The sequence below is a fragment of the Penicillium angulare genome (assembly GCF_028827245.1).
Source record: "Penicillium angulare strain IBT 27051 chromosome Unknown utg000007l_segment0_segment0, whole genome shotgun sequence".
In the NCBI taxonomy this organism is placed as follows: domain Eukaryota; kingdom Fungi; phylum Ascomycota; class Eurotiomycetes; order Eurotiales; family Aspergillaceae; genus Penicillium; species Penicillium angulare.
In genome coordinates, this window is record NW_026623166.1 from 2,988,755 (window position 1) to 3,014,060 (window position 25,306).

General features: G+C 47.2%; 9 protein-coding genes across 9 annotated transcripts; 4 read left to right on the forward strand and 5 right to left on the reverse strand.

Moving 5' to 3' along the window:
• Nucleotides 1-167: 167 nt before the first annotated feature.
• On the forward strand, nt 168-1,988 carry N7478_010371 (prefoldin-like protein; the record flags this gene model as incomplete). Its single annotated transcript, XM_056926585.1, has 1 exon — nt 168-1,988. The coding sequence occupies one exon, from the start codon at nt 168-170 to the stop codon at nt 1,986-1,988; it is 1,821 nt and encodes a 606-aa protein (XP_056775955.1).
• A 486-nt stretch (nt 1,989-2,474) lies between these two features.
• Nucleotides 2,475-3,578, reverse strand: N7478_010372 (Zn(II)2Cys6 transcription factor domain-containing protein; the record flags this gene model as incomplete). Its single annotated transcript, XM_056926586.1, has 1 exon — nt 2,475-3,578. One exon carries the CDS (start codon nt 3,576-3,578, stop codon nt 2,475-2,477), a length of 1,104 nt encoding a protein of 367 aa, XP_056775956.1.
• A 373-nt stretch (nt 3,579-3,951) lies between these two features.
• Nucleotides 3,952-4,730, forward strand: N7478_010373 (uncharacterized protein; the record flags this gene model as incomplete). The annotated part of the gene is made up of 3 exons (XM_056926587.1): nt 3,952-4,147; nt 4,219-4,553; nt 4,611-4,730. The coding sequence occupies 3 exons, from the start codon at nt 3,952-3,954 to the stop codon at nt 4,728-4,730; spliced, it is 651 nt and encodes a 216-aa protein (XP_056775957.1).
• A 475-nt stretch (nt 4,731-5,205) lies between these two features.
• On the reverse strand, nt 5,206-7,884 carry N7478_010374 (Zn(II)2Cys6 transcription factor; the record flags this gene model as incomplete). Its single annotated transcript, XM_056926588.1, has 1 exon — nt 5,206-7,884. The coding sequence occupies one exon, from the start codon at nt 7,882-7,884 to the stop codon at nt 5,206-5,208; it is 2,679 nt and encodes an 892-aa protein (XP_056775958.1).
• A 505-nt stretch (nt 7,885-8,389) lies between these two features.
• On the reverse strand, nt 8,390-9,249 carry N7478_010375 (NAD(P)-dependent oxidoreductase; the record flags this gene model as incomplete). The annotated part of the gene is made up of 2 exons (XM_056926589.1): nt 8,390-9,063; nt 9,144-9,249. The coding sequence occupies 2 exons, from the start codon at nt 9,247-9,249 to the stop codon at nt 8,390-8,392; spliced, it is 780 nt and encodes a 259-aa protein (XP_056775959.1).
• Nucleotides 9,250-10,451: 1,202 nt separating this feature from the next.
• Nucleotides 10,452-10,958, forward strand: N7478_010376 (uncharacterized protein; the record flags this gene model as incomplete). The annotated part of the gene is made up of 1 exon (XM_056926590.1): nt 10,452-10,958. The coding sequence occupies one exon, from the start codon at nt 10,452-10,454 to the stop codon at nt 10,956-10,958; it is 507 nt and encodes a 168-aa protein (XP_056775960.1).
• A 388-nt stretch (nt 10,959-11,346) lies between these two features.
• Nucleotides 11,347-13,138, reverse strand: N7478_010377 (putative MFS transporter; the record flags this gene model as incomplete). Its single annotated transcript, XM_056926591.1, has 6 exons — nt 11,347-11,358; nt 11,412-12,367; nt 12,419-12,456; nt 12,512-12,620; nt 12,670-12,831; nt 12,907-13,138. The coding sequence occupies 6 exons, from the start codon at nt 13,136-13,138 to the stop codon at nt 11,347-11,349; spliced, it is 1,509 nt and encodes a 502-aa protein (XP_056775961.1).
• A 5,963-nt stretch (nt 13,139-19,101) lies between these two features.
• Nucleotides 19,102-20,184, forward strand: N7478_010378 (acetate uptake transporter family protein; the record flags this gene model as incomplete). The annotated part of the gene is made up of 3 exons (XM_056926592.1): nt 19,102-19,508; nt 19,595-19,760; nt 19,864-20,184. The coding sequence occupies 3 exons, from the start codon at nt 19,102-19,104 to the stop codon at nt 20,182-20,184; spliced, it is 894 nt and encodes a 297-aa protein (XP_056775962.1).
• Nucleotides 20,185-22,129: 1,945 nt separating this feature from the next.
• On the reverse strand, nt 22,130-24,324 carry N7478_010379 (uncharacterized protein; the record flags this gene model as incomplete). The annotated part of the gene is made up of 4 exons (XM_056926593.1): nt 22,130-22,874; nt 22,932-23,047; nt 23,101-23,417; nt 23,535-24,324. The coding sequence occupies 4 exons, from the start codon at nt 24,322-24,324 to the stop codon at nt 22,130-22,132; spliced, it is 1,968 nt and encodes a 655-aa protein (XP_056775963.1).
• Between the last annotated feature and the right edge of the window lie 982 nt (nt 24,325-25,306).

Below are 25,306 nucleotides of genomic sequence, written 5' to 3' on the forward strand. Positions count from 1 at the left end.
TGAGCTGAACAATGAATATATGACCCACATTGCGCACGGACCAACTCCGGCGGCCTTGACTCTTCAATCTTTTTCTTTTTTTGCCCCTCCAACTCTTACACCTACACTCTTTTATTATTTGGTGTAAAGAGGCTTCTTTCATCGTTATATTCTTATTATCCTTCAAGATGGGTGTTCCGGCCCACAACCTCGATGCCCTTGAGCAGCGCCGATTAACGCTCGAAGACAACATTCTTAAACTACAAAAGTCTCTCTACCACTGGCGAACCTGGGAAGCAGAGTACGATGGCCTTCGCGACGAGATCAAGGACTTGCCGAGCTCAGCCACGTCTGAAGACTTGTTCGCCGTGGGACAGGATCTTGGCGGTTCTTTGGTGACCGAGGAGGAACTACAAACTATTATTGGGACGCGGTCTCGCGGACAGGTGGTTGATCTTCTCGGTCGACGTATCGACTATGTGAAACAGAATGTTGCGACTATGGAGAAGAGACTACGCGCCGCTGAAGACGAACTTTCCGGGTTGGACGAGAGTGAAAGCGTACCCACTGAGGGCGGTGCGGATTTTCCGATGCGGGAGATTATGGAGGAGCTGGATGAGGACGGAGAGGTCATTGCTAGCTCTGTTAATGCCCCAGGTGATCAGGCGCCTCAGCTTTTGGAAGTTTTGAAGAAGGTTGGCGTGGAGAATATCCCCGAGAAAGCAGGTGCGAGCGAGGGGTCAAGCAAGGATTCCTCTGCTACGGTTGAGAAGAGTTCCAATGCACCCAATACGGAGACAACAAAACCTCAGCAAAACGGCATTTCGAATATACATACCACTGTACCGGAAACAAATGGCTCACAGGAAGATGAACTGGATCTCTCGAAGCCTGTGTCCATCGTGACAGAACAAGACCGCCAACAACTCTCCACTACCGACATTGACGAGTCTGAGGAAGATGCGAGGCTACGCCGCGAAATGATTGAATATGGTATAAACGAAGTGGGCGCTATTGTTGCCGAGTTAGAGCTGGACGAGGACGCAAGCGATGTGTCATATGAGGAAGACTACACCTGGGCTACGGATGAGGAGGATGAGGAAGAGGACGAATTCGGTCGGACTCGTACGGAGTTGACCGATGATTATCACGAACAAATGCGAGAGCTGGAGTCCAAACTCAATGCTCGTGGAATGTGGAACATGGGCAAGGACACGCAGACATTCCCGAGTGAAGTACAACAAGAAATTCAAGAGCCCGCCCCGGCAAATGATGTTCCGGTTGAAGAGATTGCCGACAGCTCCTCCAAGGGCAAGAAACCGAAGAAGCGGGTAGCGTTTGCAGATGACCTCGATATCGCTCCTGCTCCGAAAGCACCACAGATTCAACAGATCCCGGATACCGAGCGTAGGACTCTTCCACCCAAGCCTGAGCCTTCTCCATTGTCAGATGCCATCATTGAGCGCACAGATCGTGTACAAGATTCCAAGTTAACTGCATCTGCTCCGCCTAAGAAGGCCTCTCGGTTCAAGAGTGCTCGATCAACTCCCTCGAGCGCTGAGACAGACACCCCCGCTAAAGCTGCACTGGATGTTGTACCGACTGTCGCAGACACCCGCGCTGCCCAAACACAAGTAAATGCCACTCACCCGACCACATCTCTACCGTTATTCCCAGCCAAATCTCAAGAGCCCAAGCCTTTCTCCGCTCCTATCAGTGATTCTATTGAAGAAACCTACACCGGTCCTCGGCCACCAGAAGGAAAAACTCTTGCGAACAAGCTAGTTGAACGAGAAATCGCTCCTGGAGCAGCTAAAGCACCAGAGACGGAGGAGGTGGACGAAGAAATGCACCGTCGTGAAATCGCTTCTGAATTTTACAGAATGCGAAACCATATGATCCAGAATAACGGTGGCTTCTTGAACGAAGAGGAGCAGGCAATGATCCCCATCGAGACTGACGAGCCACCAAAGAGGGTCAGCAAATTCAAATCTGCTAGGATGAGGTAAACTCTACTTGGTTCGATCCCTCTATTCAAAATATCTTGATCTACAACTATACCCATATACAACGATAGACTGTTGCACCACAGCCCTGGATCTTTCATATGCTTGTAAGATTTCTTTCAATCTCTCTTTTGACCAACAATCTCCCATACCCTAGTAGACCAACAGGAATTTATTGCCATGGAATTTTTTCCATGGCAAACATGGCCATACTATTCCCTGATATGGATCTATCAAGAATAATTCCAAGATCAGAATCAAAACGAGCGCATCTCTGGCTATATCACCATCAATGATCAAATAGCTCTTTTGAACCACAGAAATCATTCGTACTGTGCTCGTTCCCCCCACGATCTGTTCTTTTCGGGAATAGAGTACTTACGATGTTTTCTTCTGAGGATTTCGAGTGGTTTGGTTATTTGATAAGTAGAGATATAGTATTTTTTCTCGCCCACGACATTATCCTAAATACAATTTTGAAATGTACAACTAGTCCAATATCTCCAGAGCATCCTGATACTTCTCACCCAAACAAGGCGCAAGCAAGAATTTCTCAAAAGTATCCAGTTCCCTCAAAACCAGTCCTTTCTCCCAAGCAACCGAGAAATCACCATATAAAACAACCTGCCCAGACCCGGCAACCCACGTCGCATCAGTCGTATCCTCCCATACCTCCGATCCAGTTGTAAAAGGAAGTAAACTTAAAAAAGGGACATTCGAACAAAGTCCCGACTTCAGCACAGAAAACACTCCCTCAATAATGAAAGACATGATAGCCGTCCGCCGAATACTTTCTGCAAAAATCCATTCTCTCCACGTAGATGCCGGCTTGAGCTCTTCCGTTGCACGAATATGTAACTGGAAAGTCATTAATCTCACGGTATCCAAATTCCGCTCCGCGATCGAGCGTTGTCGGATATTCCCATCGAATAGCTGGATCGTTTGAAAAAGCATAAGAGCCTGCACAGCCGCGAGAAGATTCTCCAGGGACTCAGACTGATAGTCCTGGCCGACAAGGAAATCTGCTTTCGACTCGAGTATCCGGAAGACCATATCTTCCGTCTCTGGGCTCTTAGTGCAGTATGATGCTGTCACGGTGAATGCATCTTGGATTGCGAGAGGGAGATATGAATCATATAAGCGAGGATGAATAAACGGTGTTTTATTATGCTTGAAGAAGAGTTGTGGAAGGCCTTTAACCACTTGTAGTATTTGATTTGTTGACCATTTATCCAGAGCTACGAGCTCAGGATAAGTATGCATAGGTGATAATCCCTGGTCTGATAATGGAGAAGAACTCATCGTAAACCATGAGTCAATGTTGATATTGTCGTTAAAATTTGAAAGCGGCTCCGCTAGTTCCGTATATGGAAACAGGTCATTAACGTATATTGGGAAGGCGGTTGCGATTTGCTTGTTTGGATGAGCTTCGGATTGCCGTGGAGCTGACGATCCGTTCATGTAGCGACATGGTATGCCGCGAGCGAGACATCGCGAACACTGTGGGGATTGTCGACTACAACGCCGCTTGCCTTCCGCACATGCGACACAAGATTTCTGGCGGGACCGAGTAAGAATCGAGCTATGAGGCATGGTGATTGGGTGAATAGGTTGTTTTTCTGGGTTGACGTTAAAATCCGTGGGCCGAGTCATCGCAAAGCTGACAAAATCCGCATGAAACTCCGCAGAAACTCCGCAGCTCCCGCAATACAAGTACTGAGATGTCTATTTTATTGGTCAAGTTTGCGGGAATGATAAATCAATATGTTCTCATATCGGGGAAATTCGGATTTGTATGTGAAAGTCCGCGGTGGCTTGAATTTGAGCATGAATGATATGATCTTCTTGTATGTATAAAGCCAGCCTCCTCGTAATGTTTTTGATGAACGTTCATAATGAACATTCACACACAATTCGAAATCTCATTCTCATCTATACACACAAGAATACAATTTATCCCTTCGCAATGGCTATTACAGAGCTCATTTTCCCGACCATCAAGCCCATCAAGGAGGTTGTTGATGAAGTCGAAGAGAACTGGCCGACCATGAGTAAGGCTTTGATACACCCAAACCCGGGTCTTCTCAGCGCCTTTAGAGGCTGGGTCGTCAGTGAGAACGACAAAGATGTCCGTGACCAGTACCGTGAGGTTCTCATTTTTGGTAAGCATCATCAACGCGCGCAGATCTGCCTATATAGAATCTTGAATGGCAGCGCTAACATGCTGCAACAGAGTGGGTGGAGGAAGCTTCTTTCTATTCATTCATCGCTTCTGCTCAATTTGCTTCCTTTGTCGGAATGATCAAGCGATTTATCCAGGGACCACCGATTTTGCAGCTTTACAACACGGATCTCAGCCCCAAGAATGTAGCTGTGGCTCCTGTCGTGGAGATTATCCGACTTATTATCTCGGACTCGGAGAAAGTCAAAGAGGCACAGGAGAGCTGGAAGGTGTTTTCAGGGGAAGGAGCTACCAATGGCCAGGTCGCACCAACTGTGGTATCTGGTCACAGTTTGAATCTTGAGGGAAATGTCGTTGTTGGGATGCTGGGATGGGCAAGCACAGAGGTATGAAGATAGAACCCGACTTCTAAGATCAAATTCTTATTTACTCACAATTTATAGGCCCGTGAGACTGGACTGAAAGATAAGGCATTTGAAACCGCACTGGAATCTCTAAGCTTGCTTGGGGACCTGTCACGAATCATTGTTGAAGTGGATCCGATGGAACTGTCTGCCCTCTAGAGTAGGCTTGAGAGATGAGCTTCACATACTATGCAGAATACACCCATGGGTGCATCTGTGGATGTCAATATTTATGCTTGATTTGCTATAGATAATTTAGCCAAGACTAATTTCCACTCTATCGTCACACCTTCAACTTGAACATCTGAACCTATCTCATTCACACAGGTAGACACACATGTGGAAATCTGGCTAGAGCAGGTCTGCAGCCCTTATCAAATTTATCAAATGTGTTGGAGTAAAAAATTGATCGCTAGGAACCTTTTTTCTTAGCGGGCACCATATGTAGCACAACCCTTGGAACATAGAGCAGTGGAGGTATCAAGGGGACCAGGCTCTTCGAAGTTGAATTCTCATGTCCAATAACGGGTGCATAGTGAACTATTTTACATTTTCCGCTATTTTCTGTCATTTATGACATCTGCAGTCTCCAGTAAACTCGGGTTACTGTCACGGTGTTGATTTATATCTTTTGTCACCCGGACGTGAATCGAACAAGGCCGTTTAGCTGATCAGCCGAAAGATCGCCAACCAACATCCCGTCGTCAGAGGATATCATGTCTGCCCTTCGTTTACCATTTTCATTGAGCTGAGATGCCTGAGAGGACAAGGCATTCGAAAATTGACCCGGTATAGTAGTATCAACTGCCTGGACCTCGGTCCACGTCGAGGCCAACGGAGTAGAATTTTGGAACCAGTCCATCGGGTTGTTCTGGACCCCGCCATAATCTTGATACCTTTGATTAGTTTCCATCAGTGGGTGATTAATTGATGGTTGGTATACAGGCATATTGGACATGGAAAGATTCAGTGGATCTGAGGCTGTCTGATCAGGGGGTTGCCAATCTGACCACGGCAGTGATTCTTCAGGGTGAGGCGGTGCTCCCATCGAGGAAGCGATGGAGAAACTGGGAATTGTGGAGCCTAGTTGCACTGTTGTTGATGGCCCGGATGCGTATTCAGTGGTTACCATCTGATCGAGCCGCTTGCGTACATATTTGATTTGCCGCTTGACAGGTCTCCAGCGATGGTCCCGCAGGAGTGCATCACTGTTGAATAATTCATGCAGCGTGATGAGTCCCGGATGAAGTCGCTTTAGCCATCCGCTACAGAACTGCTGCTCAAGAGATGAGGCTCGATCTTGCGCGAATAGAATCTGTGTCAAAGCTCGCCCAATCGCATCGAGTCCTAATACATAAGAATGAATAAACGCGGGAGGGGCGACGACATGGGATTCTTCAGATGATGTTGCTGTCTTTATATGATGGAAAATCGATGCCAGTCCTTGCATGGCTTTTTCGAGCTCAGTGAATATCGTAGTTGTTAAAACAGATGCTGCGGTTTGATAATCCGAGCTAGGGGCTGATCCATCACTGATGATACATTCTTCTCCAACACTAGGAGACGTAGCAGAAATTGGCTTCCCTCGTGGGAAAAGGAGATGGATAGATGTAGTATAGTATTGGGCCAAGAGCCAAGCTCCAATGGGATCTTCCCCTGCGGCCGTATCGACACGGTCGATCATATCCTGCATTGCTTCACGGGCATCGACACAGATTGCGGCTAGATTGCGTTGTTGGCTGAACAAGTGATCCATTCGCATTATCAACTGATCTTGCCAATGGCTCACTGGCGTATCGATAGAAGGAGGGCCTCGCGTGGGGTGGGGATAAAGAGCATAAAGGTGAGCCGTGAAGGAGCTAACATGGGCAAGCAGCCAGACAGACTGTAGAGATGCAGTTTGAGCATGTTGGGAAGTAATGTTTCCCATGGTGCGATCGAGCTGTAGTATAGTACATTCGGCTGCACTGGAAGGTGGAAATACTTGCATTATTCGCGATGGTAGCAGATCGGCAAACGAGATGTCCATCTGAATAAATGACCATAGAGTGAGGGCGAATGTTATCCACCACAAATTTTGAATCATTTCGACCTCCACGGCACCTCGATCTATCCCATTTATATGAGTCTTGTCCGTGATTGGAATTTCATGGATCTTGTATTTCAGCTGCGTGGCAGTCCTTCCGGCGAAGGTGATATAAGCGACAGCCCGTCTTGCTTGGCCCCTACAACTAAGATACCAGCATATGAAGAAGCAGGCTTGGGCGGTTGTGAGGTCAGGGCTTTCAGTCTTCAGATGATGCAGTTGACCTATGGCCCATTCTAGTAGCTCTACTGCCTGTCTTTCCCCCTCGGGGTCTTTTGTAAACTCATGCGCATCAGCTAACATAACTGCCAACAGGGTAGGTTTGGCACGATTGGTGCACAAATCAGTCATTAGTAGTGATTTGGACAGTAAAATGCTCAAGGGGTGGTGGGTAAACCACAAGTCGACCATTTGAGCAAGAAGATGACTGTTATACTTTGCCAGTGGACCCAGATCTGGCGGAGAACCCTGTGTAGCTGCAGTAGAAGTTGAGGGTGCAGTCGTTGTATCCGGCACGGTTATAGGAGTGTCAAACATGGTGGTTGTTTCATCTTGCAGCATACAAGCTCGGTAGTATCGCTCACCAGTTCCAAAAAAGGCGCGGACGCCGAGTCGGCTAAACTTGAGCACAACAGTTTCAACCAAGTCCAAGGTGACCAGAGTCAAGAAGCCGTGATAGTTCATACCCACAACAGATTCGGTACTACCGATACTACTAGCGCCGCCACCACCACTGCTACTGCTGCTGCTATCGATTGCATGTCCTTTGCTCGCCGCCAAGTTCGTTGCCAAGGAGCGATTGAACTCAACCACTCGTTTCTGAAACCGGTTATTGCGCTTATAAGGAGCTTTGTCGCCAAATTGTTCTCGATATATGGAGTCTAGCTCAGCAGCCACACTTGACGACAGCTGGGTTTTGTCGCTGTCGTCATTTGATTTCCTAGAAGGTGGTAGAGAGCCCCCGGCAGGACTGTACCAAGTCTCTGGGTAGACATTTGTTTGGGATTTGGCCGCATCAGCCTGGAAACTTGCTGGGGGTCGTCCTTTGAGCCCCTCCAGATCATAGACACACTCAACGCCGCGTTCTCGACAGGTGGCACAAATTTGCTCGCCCGAACAGGCAATTTTGCGTGTGCGACAAAGATTACAGCTTCTGCGAAGCTCCTTCTTCTTGCGCATCATGCGTTGGACGTCCTTGCCGGGATAAGAGACCAAGCTGGGGTCCATTATCGACTCAGGGACGGGCCTCGGAGCCTGAGACTATCGCGCTCGTTCCACGCAGTGGAAAATGTAATTTAGCGTGTGGTGGAAAGTCCGGATTGAACGGAAACTTAGACTTCGTACCAACTTCCTTTATCATGATTTTTACGAGAATTGTGAGATGGCCGAGGGTGTTCCTCGATAAAGTAACGCCAGTGAGGCTCGCCGTTGGGCTGGGCTTAATGGATTTGGCCTCGACCACCCCGAAATTCTGAAGGGTGAGGGTGAGGGTGAGGCTGGAACGCGCTAAGACCGTCTGCGGGCTGCTTACTGCCCAGGTGGAAGTCTAAAAATAAAATGTAGTTTGTGATCTTATAAGACTGGTAAAGAGTATATAGAATATAGAAGCCTTTTAAAATCAAGTCTATACTAGTGGATATAAAAAAGAAACAGCCCGAATAATGAGACCAAGAAAGAACAGCTCAAAACTACAAACTCCATACAAAACATCCCCACCACGCGGACTCAAAGATCAAGTAGTGATTGTGACGATCTTGCCCGCAACAGGAAATCCTTGGCCCAGGTCAGCTTTGTATTCGCGCACGACTCGCTCAAAGATCCAACGACCAACATCGCCGCGGGCAATAACATAACCGACCGCAGGCTCTTCCGCCGTACCCTCTTTAACCTCGTGCTTGCCATTCCCTTCGTTATCTGTCAGTAAACTAGGGCGAATAATGGTATAATTGGAAATTGCACGGTAGTCGGCAGGCTGGTCCAATTCCTTGGTGATCATTTCCTCCATACTGCGCTTATCCTCATGTGGCTGTTTCAACATCCAGTGGTAGAGAGGCATCATTGCAATAGGGAGATCTCGCTTCTTGTCGATGCCGGTGGTGCTAATCACCGCCAGTTGTGGGGCGTTCGGCAACTCACGCGCAGCAGCCAAAATTGTCTGCATTGCTGAAGCACAAACAGTTGGGTCAACTAGCGTAGGTCGCAAGGGGTTGCTGAACGACATTTGACCCCCAATACCGGAAATGATGAGATTCACGGGCTGGTCGTTTGGCCCGATAAGAGCTTGTCGTACAGCAGCCACATCAGTGACGTTCCCCTTCACAATGGTAAGGAGTTTGTGCAGTGTAGTTTCGGATAGTCCGTGCTGTTGTATGAGCATATCCTGAAGCTTTTGAGGATTGCGCACCACTTTTCAGGAGAATTACTGTTAGCATCGATGGAATCGAAACGAGTAGATAATTATTGAAAATTATCATGAAGACACTTACAGGCATTGCAGTGGTAGCCGGCATTGAGTGAGGGAACCAAGCAGTTGATGGTGCATCCACCTGTTGCTCCGAAGAAGGCGAGTATGGGGAAGTTCGATTGAGTCATGATGAGGAATTAAAGTGTGAATTATCTTGTATTTTGTTCAATAATGAGCTGATGATATTATGGTCAATGGCAGACCATGAGGAAAGACAATTTATATGTGTGGTGGTGCAACTATACGGTCGGGTGGATCACGCATGAAGAACTTTGAAGTTATTGTGGAAAACCCTCCGTGGCCGCTCGGAGTTTTGCTGATACGCCCCAAATTACCTATTATTAGAGTTTTGATGAAGAAAAAAAGGTGGCTATGGACACAGACTATTACATTATTCTCCGTGTAGATTTTTATTTTATTTTTCTCTTTTTTTGGTCCTAATTCAAGGAGGCTCATCTTCTTAGAGTACTAGACGGCAATTATTCCTACCGACTCGAAGGAACATGGGTGCCCACGGAGATTTGAACGGGCCCACCTACCAATGTGTAGAGCGTCGGAGATATTTTCTTTGGCGAGTCATCCTTCTTCAAGTTCTGTCCGGTCTCACCATCGAACAATATTACATATGGAAATAACAGCTCGGAGATTTGGCAAACACCCCCCATGCCTGCGAAAGTGCCTGGCCCCGAAGGCTATACACGACATTTTGAATATTGGATCAATTAGAGTATCCTAGAAATCACATAGATAGGCCAATTGATCCTGCCACGTTGATTGATCTCTCCTTCTTCCACAAACTTTCAAAATCGTCCCGCTCCATGTCTATGAGGCGGGACACATGATCCCCTATTACCAGCCAGAAGCTTCGCTTCAGCTCTTCGATCGGACTTTGAAAGGGTGGGAGATGGCTACTGGTGCAAAGAAAAATAAGTCTGATCTGGGCAGTGATGGACCATCTACTGCAACACATACTCAGTCTTCGGTGGCTTTGCTTAAAGCTAGCTCTAACTCGTTTTCTTTCAGTTCGGCTCTTGCGAGATGATGATATCTGAAAGGTCGTCTGCCTCTATGTAATTGTGCTTTGTAATGATAGATAGATAAAATGATTAATCAATTGCTGAATTGCCTCGACGTTATTTAGAAGTATACGCAAGTGGACAGGAACGGATGTTTCCTGAGCAATAGCAGTGTTCACCGGCGCAGCAAACAGTGCAAACATTATCCACCTTCAGTGCCCGTTTAGACAAAAGGAAAAGATCCACTGTCCACCATCTATTGATAACAACTTCATCACAAATTTCATCACAAATTATTAGACTAGATTCATGATATGTCGGATTCAGATACTGAACACTGCTTTACCCCAACCCACACGACTGTCCCTCATGAAGATCAAGCTAGCCAATCCACCAGCCTGTCCCTGTCTCCGCCACTCGCGAACGAAACATTTTTGATCCGAGACCCCCAAACTAACCTCGTTATCACCCTCAAGGACGGAGAATTATGCCTCCACCCACTTGAGATCACCAACACAATTTGCCAGTGGCGGATAATCGAAACTGCAAGCGGCTGGCTTGGATTCCGAAACATTCACTCAGACACATACATTAGACATAACAATAGCTGGAGTAACTGGAAGTTTGTCGCAGATGTAAAGCATCATGACTTGTGGGAATATTTCACGACAAGACCTGGCTTAAACGGACGCCATGAGCTGCGTGTTAAGCATTGGTTTGGGTTTCGAAGCATGAGGGTTGGTGGGAAGGAGGGAAGGGAGCTTGTGGTCGCTGAGCACGGGGAGAAGGGTGTGACGTGGGAGTTTATCAAAATTGGCTGAGAGCTAGTGCAAGTGGCCTCGTGTAATGTACTCAAAACCCTTGACAAAACGTATTGAGTATGTAGCAAAATTTGGTTGTATATGCATATTCATTTCGCGCAAGCTATTCTATCCCCACTTGCCGCATCACTAGCTAGATTATGTTTAGCATACTTTGAAGCTAATGTACATAAGTGCAGAGCAGCTGCCCAGCGGCGTTGAATATCTAGTTTCGCGGTTCCGAATCCTTTCTTATATTCGATGGGATTAAGGCCCCGTAGGCAAGGCGCGCTAAACATATCTGATACTAGTAGACCACACTAGACACACATAGTTTGCTCAGAGTCTAAGGTACTAAGATGTTGTTGATCATGAGATGCTTAAAGCTAGTAAGCCACGCACTCTGAAATCACAGTTTATACTAGAAAGGAATTAGCAGAGCATTATTGAAATAGCAACAGCTGGATAACTCACCCGAAATTGTCTATTTTCACGATCTGTCAAATCCATAAAATCCAAGTTCTCCTGATGAGCATCCCCCTCTTGGCGCTGATCCCGACGCTTATTCTCCCAGATATAGTAATATCTCAAGAGAAGCGAGAAAACAATCGCAACACTAATAGTAACCACGATCGCAATCTTGGCCGGAACGTAATTTGGTTCATCCTCCGTGCGAAAGGTCAAGGGCCCAAGAATATTACCCAGACAGAAGGACATAAGCAGGATAGCATTCATGCTAACCTTCTTCGTATGGCCCGCCACATTGGCTCCAGCGATTGAGTACATAATTGGTAGCGCGGAGCCAGTTACCTGTGTAAGGTAATTTCCTGCTAGCTGGGCACCTTTCATTTCTTTTGGTGAGAATGCTAAGAGACATCCGCCCAGGAGACCACATAGCAATGAAGCGACGACGCAGAGACAGCGCTGGTCGTAGCGAGATGCTACCCATGAGGCCGCTAGAATACTGACAATGCTCACTGCTCCGTTTGGAATGTTGAGGAGCTCTGTTTGCTTCGTTGTGAATCCGATGTTCTGGATTATGAGAGAGGTGAAGCTGCTCATTGCTGCATTGGGGACGTCCATGGCCGTCACAACCACGACAATCAGCCATGTCTGTGGGTCCTTGAGGACCTCGATGAACTGGTGCCATTTAAAATGTTTGTTCTCAATACCGGTCTGGTTTTCGCGAAGGCGTTCGATAGCCAAGATCTTCTCTTCTTTGGTTAATTTGGAGGTCATGGGGTTATCCGGGAGGAAGATGAAGATGCAAATTCCGACGGCGATGGTGATTATGCCGAATATAAGGAACATAATCTGCCATGGTTTAAAGCGGTCATTTGTATAGAATAGGAGGCCGTATGATACTAGCGCTCCCATTATAGAGGCTGTGCCAGTACCGAGATACCAAATTCCCATGCGGGTTGGTTGTTCTGATTATGTTCAGCTCAGATTTCAAAGATGAGTTAGCCTGAAAAACTTACCATTTCGCTTGTACCACATCGATGTGATCAGAATTAGCCTATATGATATATTAGTTGGAACATGTCGATGTGCATTTGAATGGGACTACTCACGCCGGTGCAATTGCACTCTCAAAACAGCCCAGCAACACTCGAAGAGTCATTAGCCCACCAAAGTTCTTAGCGGTGCAATTCAATGTTGTCATAAGTCCCCACAATGTAACTAGAAATCAATTAGTCTATTCCATAACAGAGAACAATCTCAGACATACCGTTAAACCCTAAATATTTCGCTGTGGGTAAACGCTGCATAAGAAATCCCGTAGGAAGTTCAAAAAACAGATAAGTCACATAGAAAGCCAGCGTCAGATCTGAAAATTGATTCGTCTGCATATTCGTATCGCTCAGAAGACCCATAACAGAGGCATAGTTGACTATCGAACCAGGCATTAGATAGGAACTTTCTATTGCGAGGGCCATAACAACGGTATGGCATGTTTATCACCTACTTAGCACCTTATCAAGATACTGCAGGTTGTATGCAGCCCACATCAAAGGCATAATCATCCAGTCAATCTTCCGCACGAGTGCCTTCTCATCGACCTCAATTGCGACAGCATTGTTCTCTCCATGCAAGAATTCGAGCGCCGCATCAACATTTCCAGCCGATAAGCCATTCTTGACTTCGTAATCGATCGACCCTTGCGCCACAGAGGGACGGTGCTCTTCAGGGTGTCCCATTGCTCACATAAAATTGATATCCGGATCGAAGTTTTCGTACCAGAAGGCTGGGATAGTAGAAGATAAACAGCCAGGAGCAAACAAAGTTGACAACCCTTCGCGTCTAAATACACACCACGCAGTCCATGCGTAGTATCTCCCCTCACAGCTCGGCATTTGCCGAGTTACCATATCACTGATAACACGAAGCTTCATACTACATCAAGAGGTTCGATGCCGGCTCTCGCAAACATTTTGTGCGGAGACGCGGGCTGTTCCGCTCTTGACGCGGGTGCACAGACAGATAGCCAGGTCGAGTTGAAGCATGGTTGGTTGAGATGCGATACGCATCCAACCGGAGGTGCATAGATAGACGATCGCAAGCTTCTGACAGGTTGCTTTGGCAGCTTGTTAGTCCTGAAGAGGAAGGTGGTGAAGAGAGGTGTCGGTGCGGACTATACCCCGCACTCAGAGTCATGAATGGGGGTTTGAGGGGATGATATGTACCATAATTGGCTTGGGGGCAAAGATAACGAGAAAAATCACCATGAAATGATAGACTTATCAAGGGAAGGATTGCAGAGAAGATAAAATATCCCGGCAGAGGAATCAAGCCTCGGCTTGGCGGCTATTGCTGTTTCTCTTCTTCTCTCTGCTCCTCGCTCCCTCCTGGAATTTTTGGGAAAGGATAAAGAATAAATTATCAATTCACACAGATGCATGCCTTTCTTCGCAATATTTTGGCGACACTAGTTATTCCAACGCACTGTTTTTCTGGGGAACCTGGCGCGATCTTGTTGGGTTTTTTGGGCCATTTAAGCGCCTCTGCGGCGGCTCAGGTACGCAGAAAGACACCTGGAAAAGTAGTTCTGGAGTACATACACACATGAATATGAACTCTTGTCTATTAACATTAGTGTGATGCATGAATTCAAATTCAAAAGAGCTTTGAAAAAATGTAAATCTGTGTGTACGGGATATTGTAGACTCAGACAGCTTCCTATGCTTCCGGTATCGCATAAGCAGGCGCCTATGCGTACACTCACAAGTACATGTAGTTAACAGCTACTACGTGAAAGCTTAGCGATCCAGGAAAGTGAGCTCTGTGCTCGTTAGTGTGAATGTGGCTGGCGAAGAAGCATAATTATTCATAAGATCCCCGGCTACTTCATATTGTCAGTCAACTAAGCTTTTTTAACCCGAACTAGTTGAATCTGCATGCAAAACTCGGAGCTATAGTGTAGTATATTTTTGCTTCTTCTTTTGAGAAAGCTCGTTTTTTAAGCTCCTTCACTGTATATCGCGTATTTCGCCCTAGAAGGAAGATCATCGTATGATACCAGATTGCGCCAAGTTGCGTTTTCGGATACTCTCCATCCGAGATGCACTAAGCTCCATCTCCTTGATCTACGATGCATCACGATAGCTGCAAAATTGAGGCAACATCAACTGTAGACGATTACTCCATAATTTATCTTTTTTTTACAATGATACAGCTCACCTTAGCACGAAATATACCTAGCATGAAACATCTCCTCACGATTTTCACCTCAACGTCACTGATCTTCGGCACCGCATCCGAAAATCGGATCCGGGGACCATCATCAAAGCAGGAAACACCAGTCATTCAGTGGAAACCCGAAATTTCAAGAAATCGCCAGATCCGAAAATCCTTTTTTGACATCAGTTCCGCTCCGCCGAACCGAGTGGTTCCTGTGATTCCCAGATCTTCAGTTAGAAAAGCATTGATCCATGGTTTGACTTTGTGAACAGCAATATGAGTGGTTGCATTCCGGCAACCCACATTTCAAAAGCTCTTGGGGTGACTTGCAAGACCCATGGATGACAGCATTCACACTGTGAAATCCACTCCAGAACATGAACTCAGTAACAGCTCATAGACTGTGCCGATGGTCGCAAATCATTGGAAATCCTGACATCTCGGCTATGGCTCTTGCCGGATCCCTGTAGGATCGACTTTACCAGCTTGTGAACTAGTTGAAGGATGAGTCCAGACGTACCAATGGGCTGATAGCTTGATTCTGAACTTCCCCGCATGAAGGATCGGGGTCAAGTGATCTCACTGTGGGGGAATACTGGTGTATTTTCTGCTCTTTTGCTTCGTTTCCCCCCATTTTGCCTCTAGATGACGCTGAGATCGTCTCAGCCCTGTGCTGAGCTGAGCTTCCCCCGCATACCTTAGCGTATACTGTATGTAAATTTGGACATTGCCAGAGAACGGAGTACGCGGCTTGTTTTGATGTTGGGGGGTAGTTTGGCCAATAATCTTACGATGCTTGCCAAGGTTTTTGGGGAAAGGAGATCTGATCCGTTTGGGGTACGGGGTGCATCACAGTGTGGAGAGGCGTTCAATAATCACCCCCGAGGTAGCCGTGCGACTCGATTATTGAAAGAGTAATTTACCTATAGCGACGAGAACTTGGTTGAGTTGAATCCTGTGGAACGTGTTTGCTAATTTTTCCTTTCCTTTTTTTGGTGGGGGGGGGGGGGGGTTGGGTTTCAAGACTCAGCGAAAAGAAGCGTAGGATGTTGTCGGATTCTGTCGAGGTCTGGATTGCGACCGGGATTGGAGTCGAGGCTGCACAACGCGATGCTCACACCGCATCGAAAGAATACAGTTTGGGAGAATTGAATGACAATTGTGATTCTTCAACTTCTCTATTAGAATCTAACCTTAATTATGTATAATTCTCATGGCTTATGTGTGATATTGTATGCAAAGCTAGTGAAAATGACAGTTGCACCATCGATCGCCGAGGTCTCCATCTGATCTTAGCCCACTGGCATGAGTGTACGGCATCCCCACCCTATGAACAGTAGTCCCAGGCGCCACATGCAACTATGCGGAATGAATTGCGAAACTCCGTCAATCAGCGTGCTCCTAGGTCGATTTACAGGCGGGGGACGGCATAGTTTACACCAATCCTAGGCTCTGTTGACTATCTAGTAGCATCTTCTATATTTATTATTGCCTTCGCAGTCTCATAGCTACTCCGTAAGCGGGAACTATTGAGATTACCCTGAGATAAAATCTGCATGGGCCTTCTCTTGGTGAATACGGGAGAAGCGAACTTGGAAGGATAGAAGGGAAGCCCCTCGCAGCCCCGCGAACCGACTATCCTTCCCATATTATCCCAAAGTCCCAAATTTCAGAGGACAAGGCAGTTTTTTACTTACATACCCCTGCCACGGAGTGAAACCACTTGATACACAAGCGGTCGCGGGTTTACTGGGGCTTGATGCGGGCCGAATCCGACCTCGGGAGGAGCTAATTCACTTGGTTTTGTGTAACAACAACGTTTCTGATGAAGTTTCCGAGGAAACGTACGGTGTACAAATTGAAAAGTGTATATCACAAGAATATTTTTTCTTTTTCTCAGCTAGTGTGGAGTATTGAGGAGCTGTTTCTGTATGCGGTCCCACCGACATACGATCTACTAGTCAGTAGTTAGTAGGTAGTACTACCTACTTACGTATCCTGTACATAGTTCGCATGTAGCATATTAGCATCATATTCTAGCGTACAGCACCGGGATAATGGCCTGTCCTGGTTAGCGTCAGCAATTGAAACTTTTGAGAGACACGGCTGACTGTCGGGCACCCAAAAGTCTATTCAATTGATAATCGAGTCATTGATGAACAATAGATGAATCGTGTCCAAGCTCCTTGCAGCATGAAACGAAAGTACCACACGGGGGTGAAAATTTAATGAGGATTCACAATCTAGCCACGGGCGGGGACGTTTACGAATCTCCACATCATGGTCGGGGAGTAATTAGTACACTTTAGTGCGCTGCAGCTGAGATGATAGATCCACAGGGTGCTTCTTTGTAGCTTGTTGAATACTGACTGAAAAAAAGGGGCAAAGGGGGGGCCCAGTGTGAGATGGTATGGTAAGTGGAGAGTGGAGTGGACTAGAATTGCCTGTAAGGTGGAAATAGGTGAAAATCATTGGTGCATAATTTTCGCCAAGACGTGTAATACTCGCATATTAGCCGGATGATCTTTTGGGTGTTTTTTTTTTTTGGTGTCTTCAGACTGTAGGGTCTTCGAATGTTGGGAATACCGGAGAGTTAGCAAATTCTCATAGATGCAGAAACTCATGGATTCCGGTTTATAGAACAATCGTCACCCCGATCCGGCGAGAAATATGCTAAATGCTGGACCGCGGGAGGGATCAACAAGCACTGCGCGGGTATTGCCCCATAAAAAACCCGACTTCTCTCCAAAAGTTGTTTTTTCGCCACGTTCGGTTTCCCGGGGGCAGATATTTTGCATCCGCGTGCTCCCGGAAGAAAAACCAAGGCACAAATAGGCTCGAAGAATGGGATATGACACTCTCTTTACCCGTGGTACTGACAGGTCACCAGGGTAATTTGTACCTGAAGTAGGAAAAGAAAAAGAACTAGAAAAAAAGAGGCAAAACGAGAGCCACCAGGCAAAAGACCCTAAATCAATGGGACCCACTTGCTTCCAATGAAGTCCAAATGGTTGGCCACGGTGAAATTGCAAATTACCCTGTGGACAGATGGCTTAGAAACCAATTGTTCATCAGAGCCTTGTCAGTAGCATTTTGTAAAGCCACAATATGATGGGGCAGCGGGCGAAGCTAAACACGCTAAGTCAGTAAAAAGGTGCGATCTGTGTTGTAGTTCACATCCACTCAAACCAATCCGAGAATGTTGGAAGAAGGCTCAAGCTGCGACATCAAACTCAAAAAAACTCTGTTTCACTGCTCATTCCTTGTTACCGAAGTTGTTCGGTGCCTGTCTACATCATAACCACCCCCCAAGAAGATGCCCACGGTAACCGAAAGTCGGAGGGCTTACCAACATGCCGCCAATGAGCTTTGGCTCCCCGGATTTATCCCCTGGTACACTCACCCACTTTACCAGTCACTCCAGTCCCCCGGAGTCCCCGCCTCCCTGCTAGGCATACTCTATCCTTAACTCCGGACACCGAGTATTGTAGGTACTGTGGATAGTGTTCTTCGTGTCATAGTCAATCCGCGGGTCATTGTTCTCCACTGTTGCTGCGGATGGCGTACTCGGTACTCGTTCTAGATGAACAAGTAACTAAGCACCGCACACGCCACGGACGGAGTCCCTTGTAGGGATTAGCAAGTTGATTGTAATCAAGAAATCAAACTGAGTAAAGTACTGTGTTGCCACAGCGCATTATATGTAACCAGATGAATCTCGCAACCCCCAGGGTTTGTCTCGATGTTATTCTTCCTTTTTTTGCTTCTTTCCAAAGGTCTCACAGAACAACACAAGCTCATTGAGTGATCTTCACTCAGCTTCGGCCCATTGTTTCTTGCTCTTCCAACTCCTGGTCCCACTTTCGGTTGGAATCCCCCCAAATTAACCTCTGTTAGTGTCGGCAGGGCTTCTGCGGGCTGCACATCATTGCAATTTATTGAAACAACCCTTGGCACTAGCACAGCAAGTGAGTCGTGTTGCTTCGGTCCCCACTTTTCGCGCGCTTCCTTTCGTCCCCAACGGCTGTGGGTTCAGCTTTTTGTAATTTTTCGTTTTTTGTGTTTTTTTTTCTTTTTTCTTTTTCGGAACAGCGGTTCATGGTCCCTGTGAGCTGCGTCTTAGCGCCATCTGCGTTGGATTCGGCCGTGGAGCACAATTGGAGACGGGGAACCAAGGAGAAGGGGAGCAAGCCAGAGAAAAAGTTATATTAGCTCAGGTTGCGCCTCCCCTCTCACTTCTCCCTCTCTTTTGTTTCTCATCTTCATCCCTCAGCAGCGCTGATAGGCTCGTGATTTGATCGTCTTTCTTCAATTTTCCTCTTTTCCCTCCGTGTAACTGTGTTACACACTTCCCTTGAAGCTTCCTTTGTTTATCCAGCAAGCTGGATATTTCCCTTTTCGACCTTTTTTAAACCTCATTTCAACCCACAAAAACAAAATTATAAAAAAAAGTCTCAATTTAGAATCCCCGCGATTTTAAAAAATGTCTGCTGCCGAAACTGCAAACAACGGCGCTCTGGAGAAGGATGTTGGTGGCATTGTGCCCCAGCAGACTGCCGATGGCACCTCCCCAGTTCAGCCTCAGATGTCCACTCACGAGCACGAGGTCGCTCGCGCCGCTGCTCGCTTCGGCTATGGCCCTCTGGCCCATGTCAACACCGCTGATGCTCCTCTCCGCCCTTTCGGTGGTGAGTTCCAGCCCGGTCTGTACAAGCCCGTGGTCGATCGCAAGTTCGGTAACCCTGCTCCACTGGGCCTGTCTGCTTTCGCCCTCACCACTTTCGTGCTGAGCATCATCAACATGCAAGCCGATGGTATCACCCAGCCCAACATTGTCGTTGCTCTGGCCTTTGGTTATGGTGGTCTGGTTCAATTGCTGGCTGGCATGTGGTATGTTCCCTTTCTTTCCTTTTTGGCTCCTCTGTCGCGGGGTTCAATCAACCCCAATTGTCGCAATTTTGCTAATCGATCCGCAGGGAAATGGCCGTTGGTAACACTTTCGGTGCCACTGCTTTGTCTTCTTACGGTGGTTTCTGGCTCTCGTTCGCGATTGTTTTGACTCCCGGCGGATTTGAAATTGAAGAAACTTTGCTGGGCAAGGGTACCGAGCAATTCTACTACTCCTTCGGAATTTTTCTTATGGTATGCAATACCCTTTCTGTCTGATTTTGCAATTAGCCATACCCGGGCAACTCTTATGGCGCTCACCAATCGCGAAAGGACCCTTACTAACCTTGGAAAATAGGGCTGGTTCATCTTCACCACCGTCATGCTCTTCTGCACCCTTAAGTCGACCGTCGCATTCTTCCTGCTCTTCTTCTTCCTGGACCTGACCTTCCTCCTGCTCGGTATTGCCTACCTGCAGGGTGGCGGTGCTGGAACAAACCTCGCTGTTCAGAAGGCAGGAGGCTTCTTCGGACTCTTGGCTGCCTTCGCTGCCTGGTACAATGCTCTTGCCGGTATTGCCGACACCAGCAACAGCTTCTTCATTCTTCCCGTTATCCACTTCCCTTGGTCCCCCACTGGCCGTAGCCGCCGTGACAAGAGCGAGCGGGAGATGGCTTAAATTCATCGCCTTTCCTTGTACATCATGAAAAGGAGAAGGGAAGGGGAGGTTGAGTGATATGTGTTATGGTAGTAATTATTGATACCCGCTCAGTTTTTGTTTCCGGCTGGTTGAGGTCAAGAAGGCACTGATTTACAGTCATTTCTTTTCGAGACTATTAACAAGCACCGTTAATTTCCTTCAACGCGTTCACTCGTAGTTGATAGATTCAATGTTGTGTTTGAGTTTCAAGAGAAGAAATTGGTGATACCTTTTTGACTTTTGCTTATGACTGCACGTTCTCGATGTATAGGATTCGTTGACGATTGGGTCATGATCCTGTGAGCGCGCAGTGGAACAAATCGAACCCGCACTTCTTGCTGGGGGGCTTGCAGTCTCTCGGCGAAGTGTGGGCATATATAATGGAGAATCGTATTAGATTCTTGTGTTTCCTTGTATCTATTTCCTTGTTGTGATCCTGTACTTAGTGTTAATATCGTTGTCCTGATAAATTGTGCATTCCGTAAAACTGACATTTTTAACCTGCGTACCCCCCACCCCCTTCACTGCCCAGTTGAGTTGTAGTCGGTTTTAGAATCGAATCGTCAGGAGTCCTTCGGATGGCTTCACCATGTCTAGTCTAATCAAATATTTCAATCATGTTGTTAGTGCTCTAATTTCATCCTACCGGGTTTTCTATGAAGAAAAGAGTTGCTGCAAAGTTAATATCTTCGGTCTCATGATCGTCGCGCTGTGAATTGTGTTTGATAAAGCAGCAGGGCACATAGTTAGAAAAAAGACTGATGTTGCTCTCGAGGGCAGACATGCATTCATTGCCTAGGGCAAGCCTGTCTGCAATGTGAAAACAAAAGTTACGAGCTGTAAAATTAGTGAAGTCCGAGTTCACGAAAGAGCCTTATTCAGATGCTCATTATGAAGGTCAAGCCATCTGGAGGCTTCATGGCCCTTGATCGTACAGGCCAGGGACCAGTAAAGAAAACCCGGGATTCTCGGGGCAGATACTCATCTCCTTTTATTCCTCATAGAGGAATAAAATATATCTCTCTAGTACCAATTGATTAGTTCGCTTCATTCTTTATCCGGTTTGAACCTGTCATCCGGAAGTACCGAGTGGGCTCGGCATTTCCCTGAAGCTGGTGCGGGTCAATGTAATCAAAGGGAAAGTATAGATGGGGTGCATAGACAAGAAGATCAGTAAAACACAATTCTCCAAGAATCTTGGAATGGGGATTTCGAAGGTGTTAGAGGAGTATAACAGATATTTTTGGAAATAGAAAAGAGCGAAGAATGCAGGAGTTGGGCTTATTTGAGCTCTTTAGATCGCCGAGCTTGGGCCGGGAGAGGAGAGGTTCGGTTGGAGCTCGGCGTTCAAGCCGTTAGTGCTCGGAGTGGAGTAACACACCTTTTGATTTTCATCGGGATTTCAAGCTAGAATATGTTTATTTTGGTTTTTTCAGTTCATTAAAAAATCAATCGCTAATAAATTCGCTGGAAATTACTGCGGTCAAATCTAGTATGTGGCCTTTCCTGAATTCATAGGGACAGCCTATATAGCGAAGGTGAGAACGTGGACTTCTTAGCCAGGCTGAAGTGGAGCCACGGGCCACATGAGACACGGCTGACCTTCAAGGAGCCTTAGGTACAAGTATGAAATTAGTTATGGAGCTTTCTGGCTCACTCTGGGTGCTTGGTCCACAGATAGGTAACAGCCTAGGCCAATCGATCATCACCTCAATGACTGCACATCTGTCTTTACAAGTACTGAGTATGTATCCAACTTCGCCCTATGGAGAACATGAAGAACTAGCAGATTGTCCAAAGACTGGAGATACCCACTCAATATGTAGTTTACTACTTTTACATTATGTGCGTATGTTGTATAGACAATGAAGGGGCTTGAAGCCTGAGAAGTCCAATACGTGAGTGTCCAAATTTTGGAAAGGGATTATACGGCCGTTTGCTCCATCTGTTGCATCTGGACCTCCTGCCAAATCTGACGCAGCATAGGTAGATGAACTCGATCGGTGTAGAAGAAGCCCAGCAGAATGGCGCGGCATTCCTGCCAGGATGTGACGCCATGAAGGCGTGTTGCAGCCGCCAGCTCCGTCACGAAGTATGTGCGCTCCGCCGGCATGACTTGACTGCATGCTGCACCAATGAAAAGCAACCAGATAAGTAAATCGCGGCACAGCGCAAATAATCCGGTTGCGATGGTCGCCTCTAGGGCGGCACGTAGGGCTATGATAGGCTTGGGGAGTAGCGGGGCGATCATGGGGTAGAAGCTCCAGATGGCACTGTTGTGGAAGCAGAGACAGGCTATGCGACAGCAGCCTTCGATAGAGTTATCCCCTTTTACTTGACCGGTAGGAAGATATCGGTCTGCATGGAGTGAGTACTCGACATAGATTACCTCGAAGTTATAATAGTCTTCGGTTTCTTCTGTAAAGTCTTTGTATCCGGTAGACCCTTTGATCCATTCTGCATACCAGGAAAGCTCGAGCAAGTCGTACATGATCTGGGAGAACGATTCACTAAATATTCCAGGAATTTTCATCAAAGGGAATAGACGAGTGGCAGTCAATGCGACATCATCATTTGGTGGGCCGAGCGAAAATCCCGTGGGGCGGATCCCTCGTACAAATGGAAAGATGGGCTTTGCCATTGCCATGCAGGCAACTCGAATATCAGTCCTATCCCGGTGTTAGTTCAACGTTGTCGCAATGCAACATATCGATAGGACGACTAACCATGATATTTGGAAGCGGACGTCAGAAGGAACATCCGCAAAACTTTTGCGCAGCCCAATCATTTGTCGCAGGCCAGCCAAATGAATTTTCAAATAGTCTGGATTACCAGACGCAATCTGAGATATTGTAAGCAACTTTACTCAAGGTGGATTTTGTCAAGGGTACCCACCTCAATTGTCAATAAGGTTGAAACCGCAGCAATCAGCTCATCACTGGATGCTTTGACAGGGTCCGACAGACCCTCATTGACCAAACGAATAGTCTCACCACGATGATGAAACGTATCCACCACAAGCGCGCTGCGCGCTTGATTTGGATCTCTTAAAGGCAACTCGCCTCTTTGCATGGCCGCATTAGATGTAGACATACAGATTGTCGCATGTAAAACAGTGGGGTCACGCTGGATCAATGCCGCCCAATGAGCCTGTAATTTAGGTTTATATCGAGTCTGCAATGGATGTGCCTCTTGCGTTAAATCCCAAAGAACTGTTGTTCACAAAGTTAGCCGATGTTCTCCACTCTCTGTATACCCGGCATAGTCTGCATAATGCACACGACGCAGGAAATCATAAAACTGACAATTTTGTAGGTGCCGCATCATACGATCCGTAAGTTGTGTATGCCCGGTGTTAAAGGGATCATGGGCACCCGGTCCTATATATGTCCAAATAGGTGCCGTCGCTGATCTGCTCTGATAGCCCACAACCCCATCGAACCCGGTATCGTCCCAACTCTCCGACAAATCACCAGAGGCATAACCCGCAGAGCTTGTATAAGGTACCAAATCTGTATCTGTATCATCGTCTATTGCGTAAGAAGTTCTGCGATTTTCACTGGGAGTTGATGTTGAGGACACCGAAGATGGCGGGGCGGGAGGCCGCGGTGGTCCCACACCTCCGGGGATCTGCTCCGGCGGCTGAAAAGGTAAATGCTTCCAAGTCTTGCTCTTATATCGTTTCGTACTCTCTAGTCTTTTCTTTCGATTATGCTCTGACATCACATGCGAACGGATGCGCTTCAAGGTCTCCTCCTTTGTCCCTGCCGACGCAGTCTGCGGATCGGTATTGACCCAGAACAATGTAGATTTCCCAACCGCATTACCGGTCTTGCGAGGCTTGCGGACCTTGGCGGATGCATTGCGCTCGGCGCCTGTCGTTCGTGTTGCAGCCGGCTGTGGCTTGGGAATTGGCGCTGGTGCTGGGACTGGCAGCGGCGCAATTGGACCGGTATTGGCGAGAGAATCTGTGGGTGCTATTACGGCAGGATACGGAGGAACGGCATAAGGGTCTGTGTGGGGGGTCGGATCGGTCGCCAGCCATGACGCCGTAGCGGGAGGCCGAGACAGCACGGGGAGGGGCTGCTCGTACCCGTTGAAGTGGTCCTCGGTATTCATGATACGAGCTTAGACCATGGGAAAGGAAGATTGGAATTGACGAGGCCAACTAGGCATGCAGGAAGAGCGAAGGTGAAGAGGCGGGGAGAGAGAGAAATAATAGCTCTCCTTCCACCCGCGAGACCGGCGGGGTAGAAATTCAATCGTACTCGGATATTTCCAAACGGTCTTTTTGGAGAACGAATGCTTCAAGCTTATCATAGCAGTAGGTAACAAATCATGGGGCCCGCTAAGTCGCTAGTGGGATGCGAGGCTGCGCCCCGTTGCCAGCTAGGTTTGGCGAGATTTGGGTCTGTCGCAAAGCTGTAGTGGAGGTGACGGAGAACACCCGAACCCAAAAGCAAAGCGAGGCACAAGCATAAGATGGAGCTAGGAATCAAAAATAGCGAAGTAAAGGAAGGGAAGAGAAGGATGAAAACATGGAAAGACAAAAAGGAAAAGAAGTATATGTCTAGGAAAGTCTAAAGGACCCAGGATGTCGGGAAGTCAAGTAGCCCTGGAGATAGAGAGGTCTGTTCGCCAACTTAGATTGATACAAGCTACGGAACTAGACCTTCTTCTGGCCGGCTCCTCAAAAAGGGGAATCAATAGCACCACTTTTTCCCCCGTTTCTTCCCACTTTTCTGCTATCTGAGTTTGTCCGGAGTACTTTGGAGTAGCTCTATAGTACTTTTGAGTACAGTACAAGTAGGATGCGCCCCACACTGTCTTATCCCGACTGTCCTGCAATACCCGCTCTGTCGGCATCTCTGAATCCTTTCGGGACTTTACAACTGCAAATGTGCGGTTCTGCTGCAGCTCGTCTAAGCTAAGTGGACCATAGGAGAATAAGAATACTTGGCTAAGATCTTCAGACCGTACATATACGGAATCCGTGGCGCCTCGCTAATATCTGCGGAGCGGCGATGACTCCTCGAAGGAGCACTCGCCGGGCGGAAGTGGATGCGCTACTCACAGACCCAATGAGATGATCAGTTCTGAT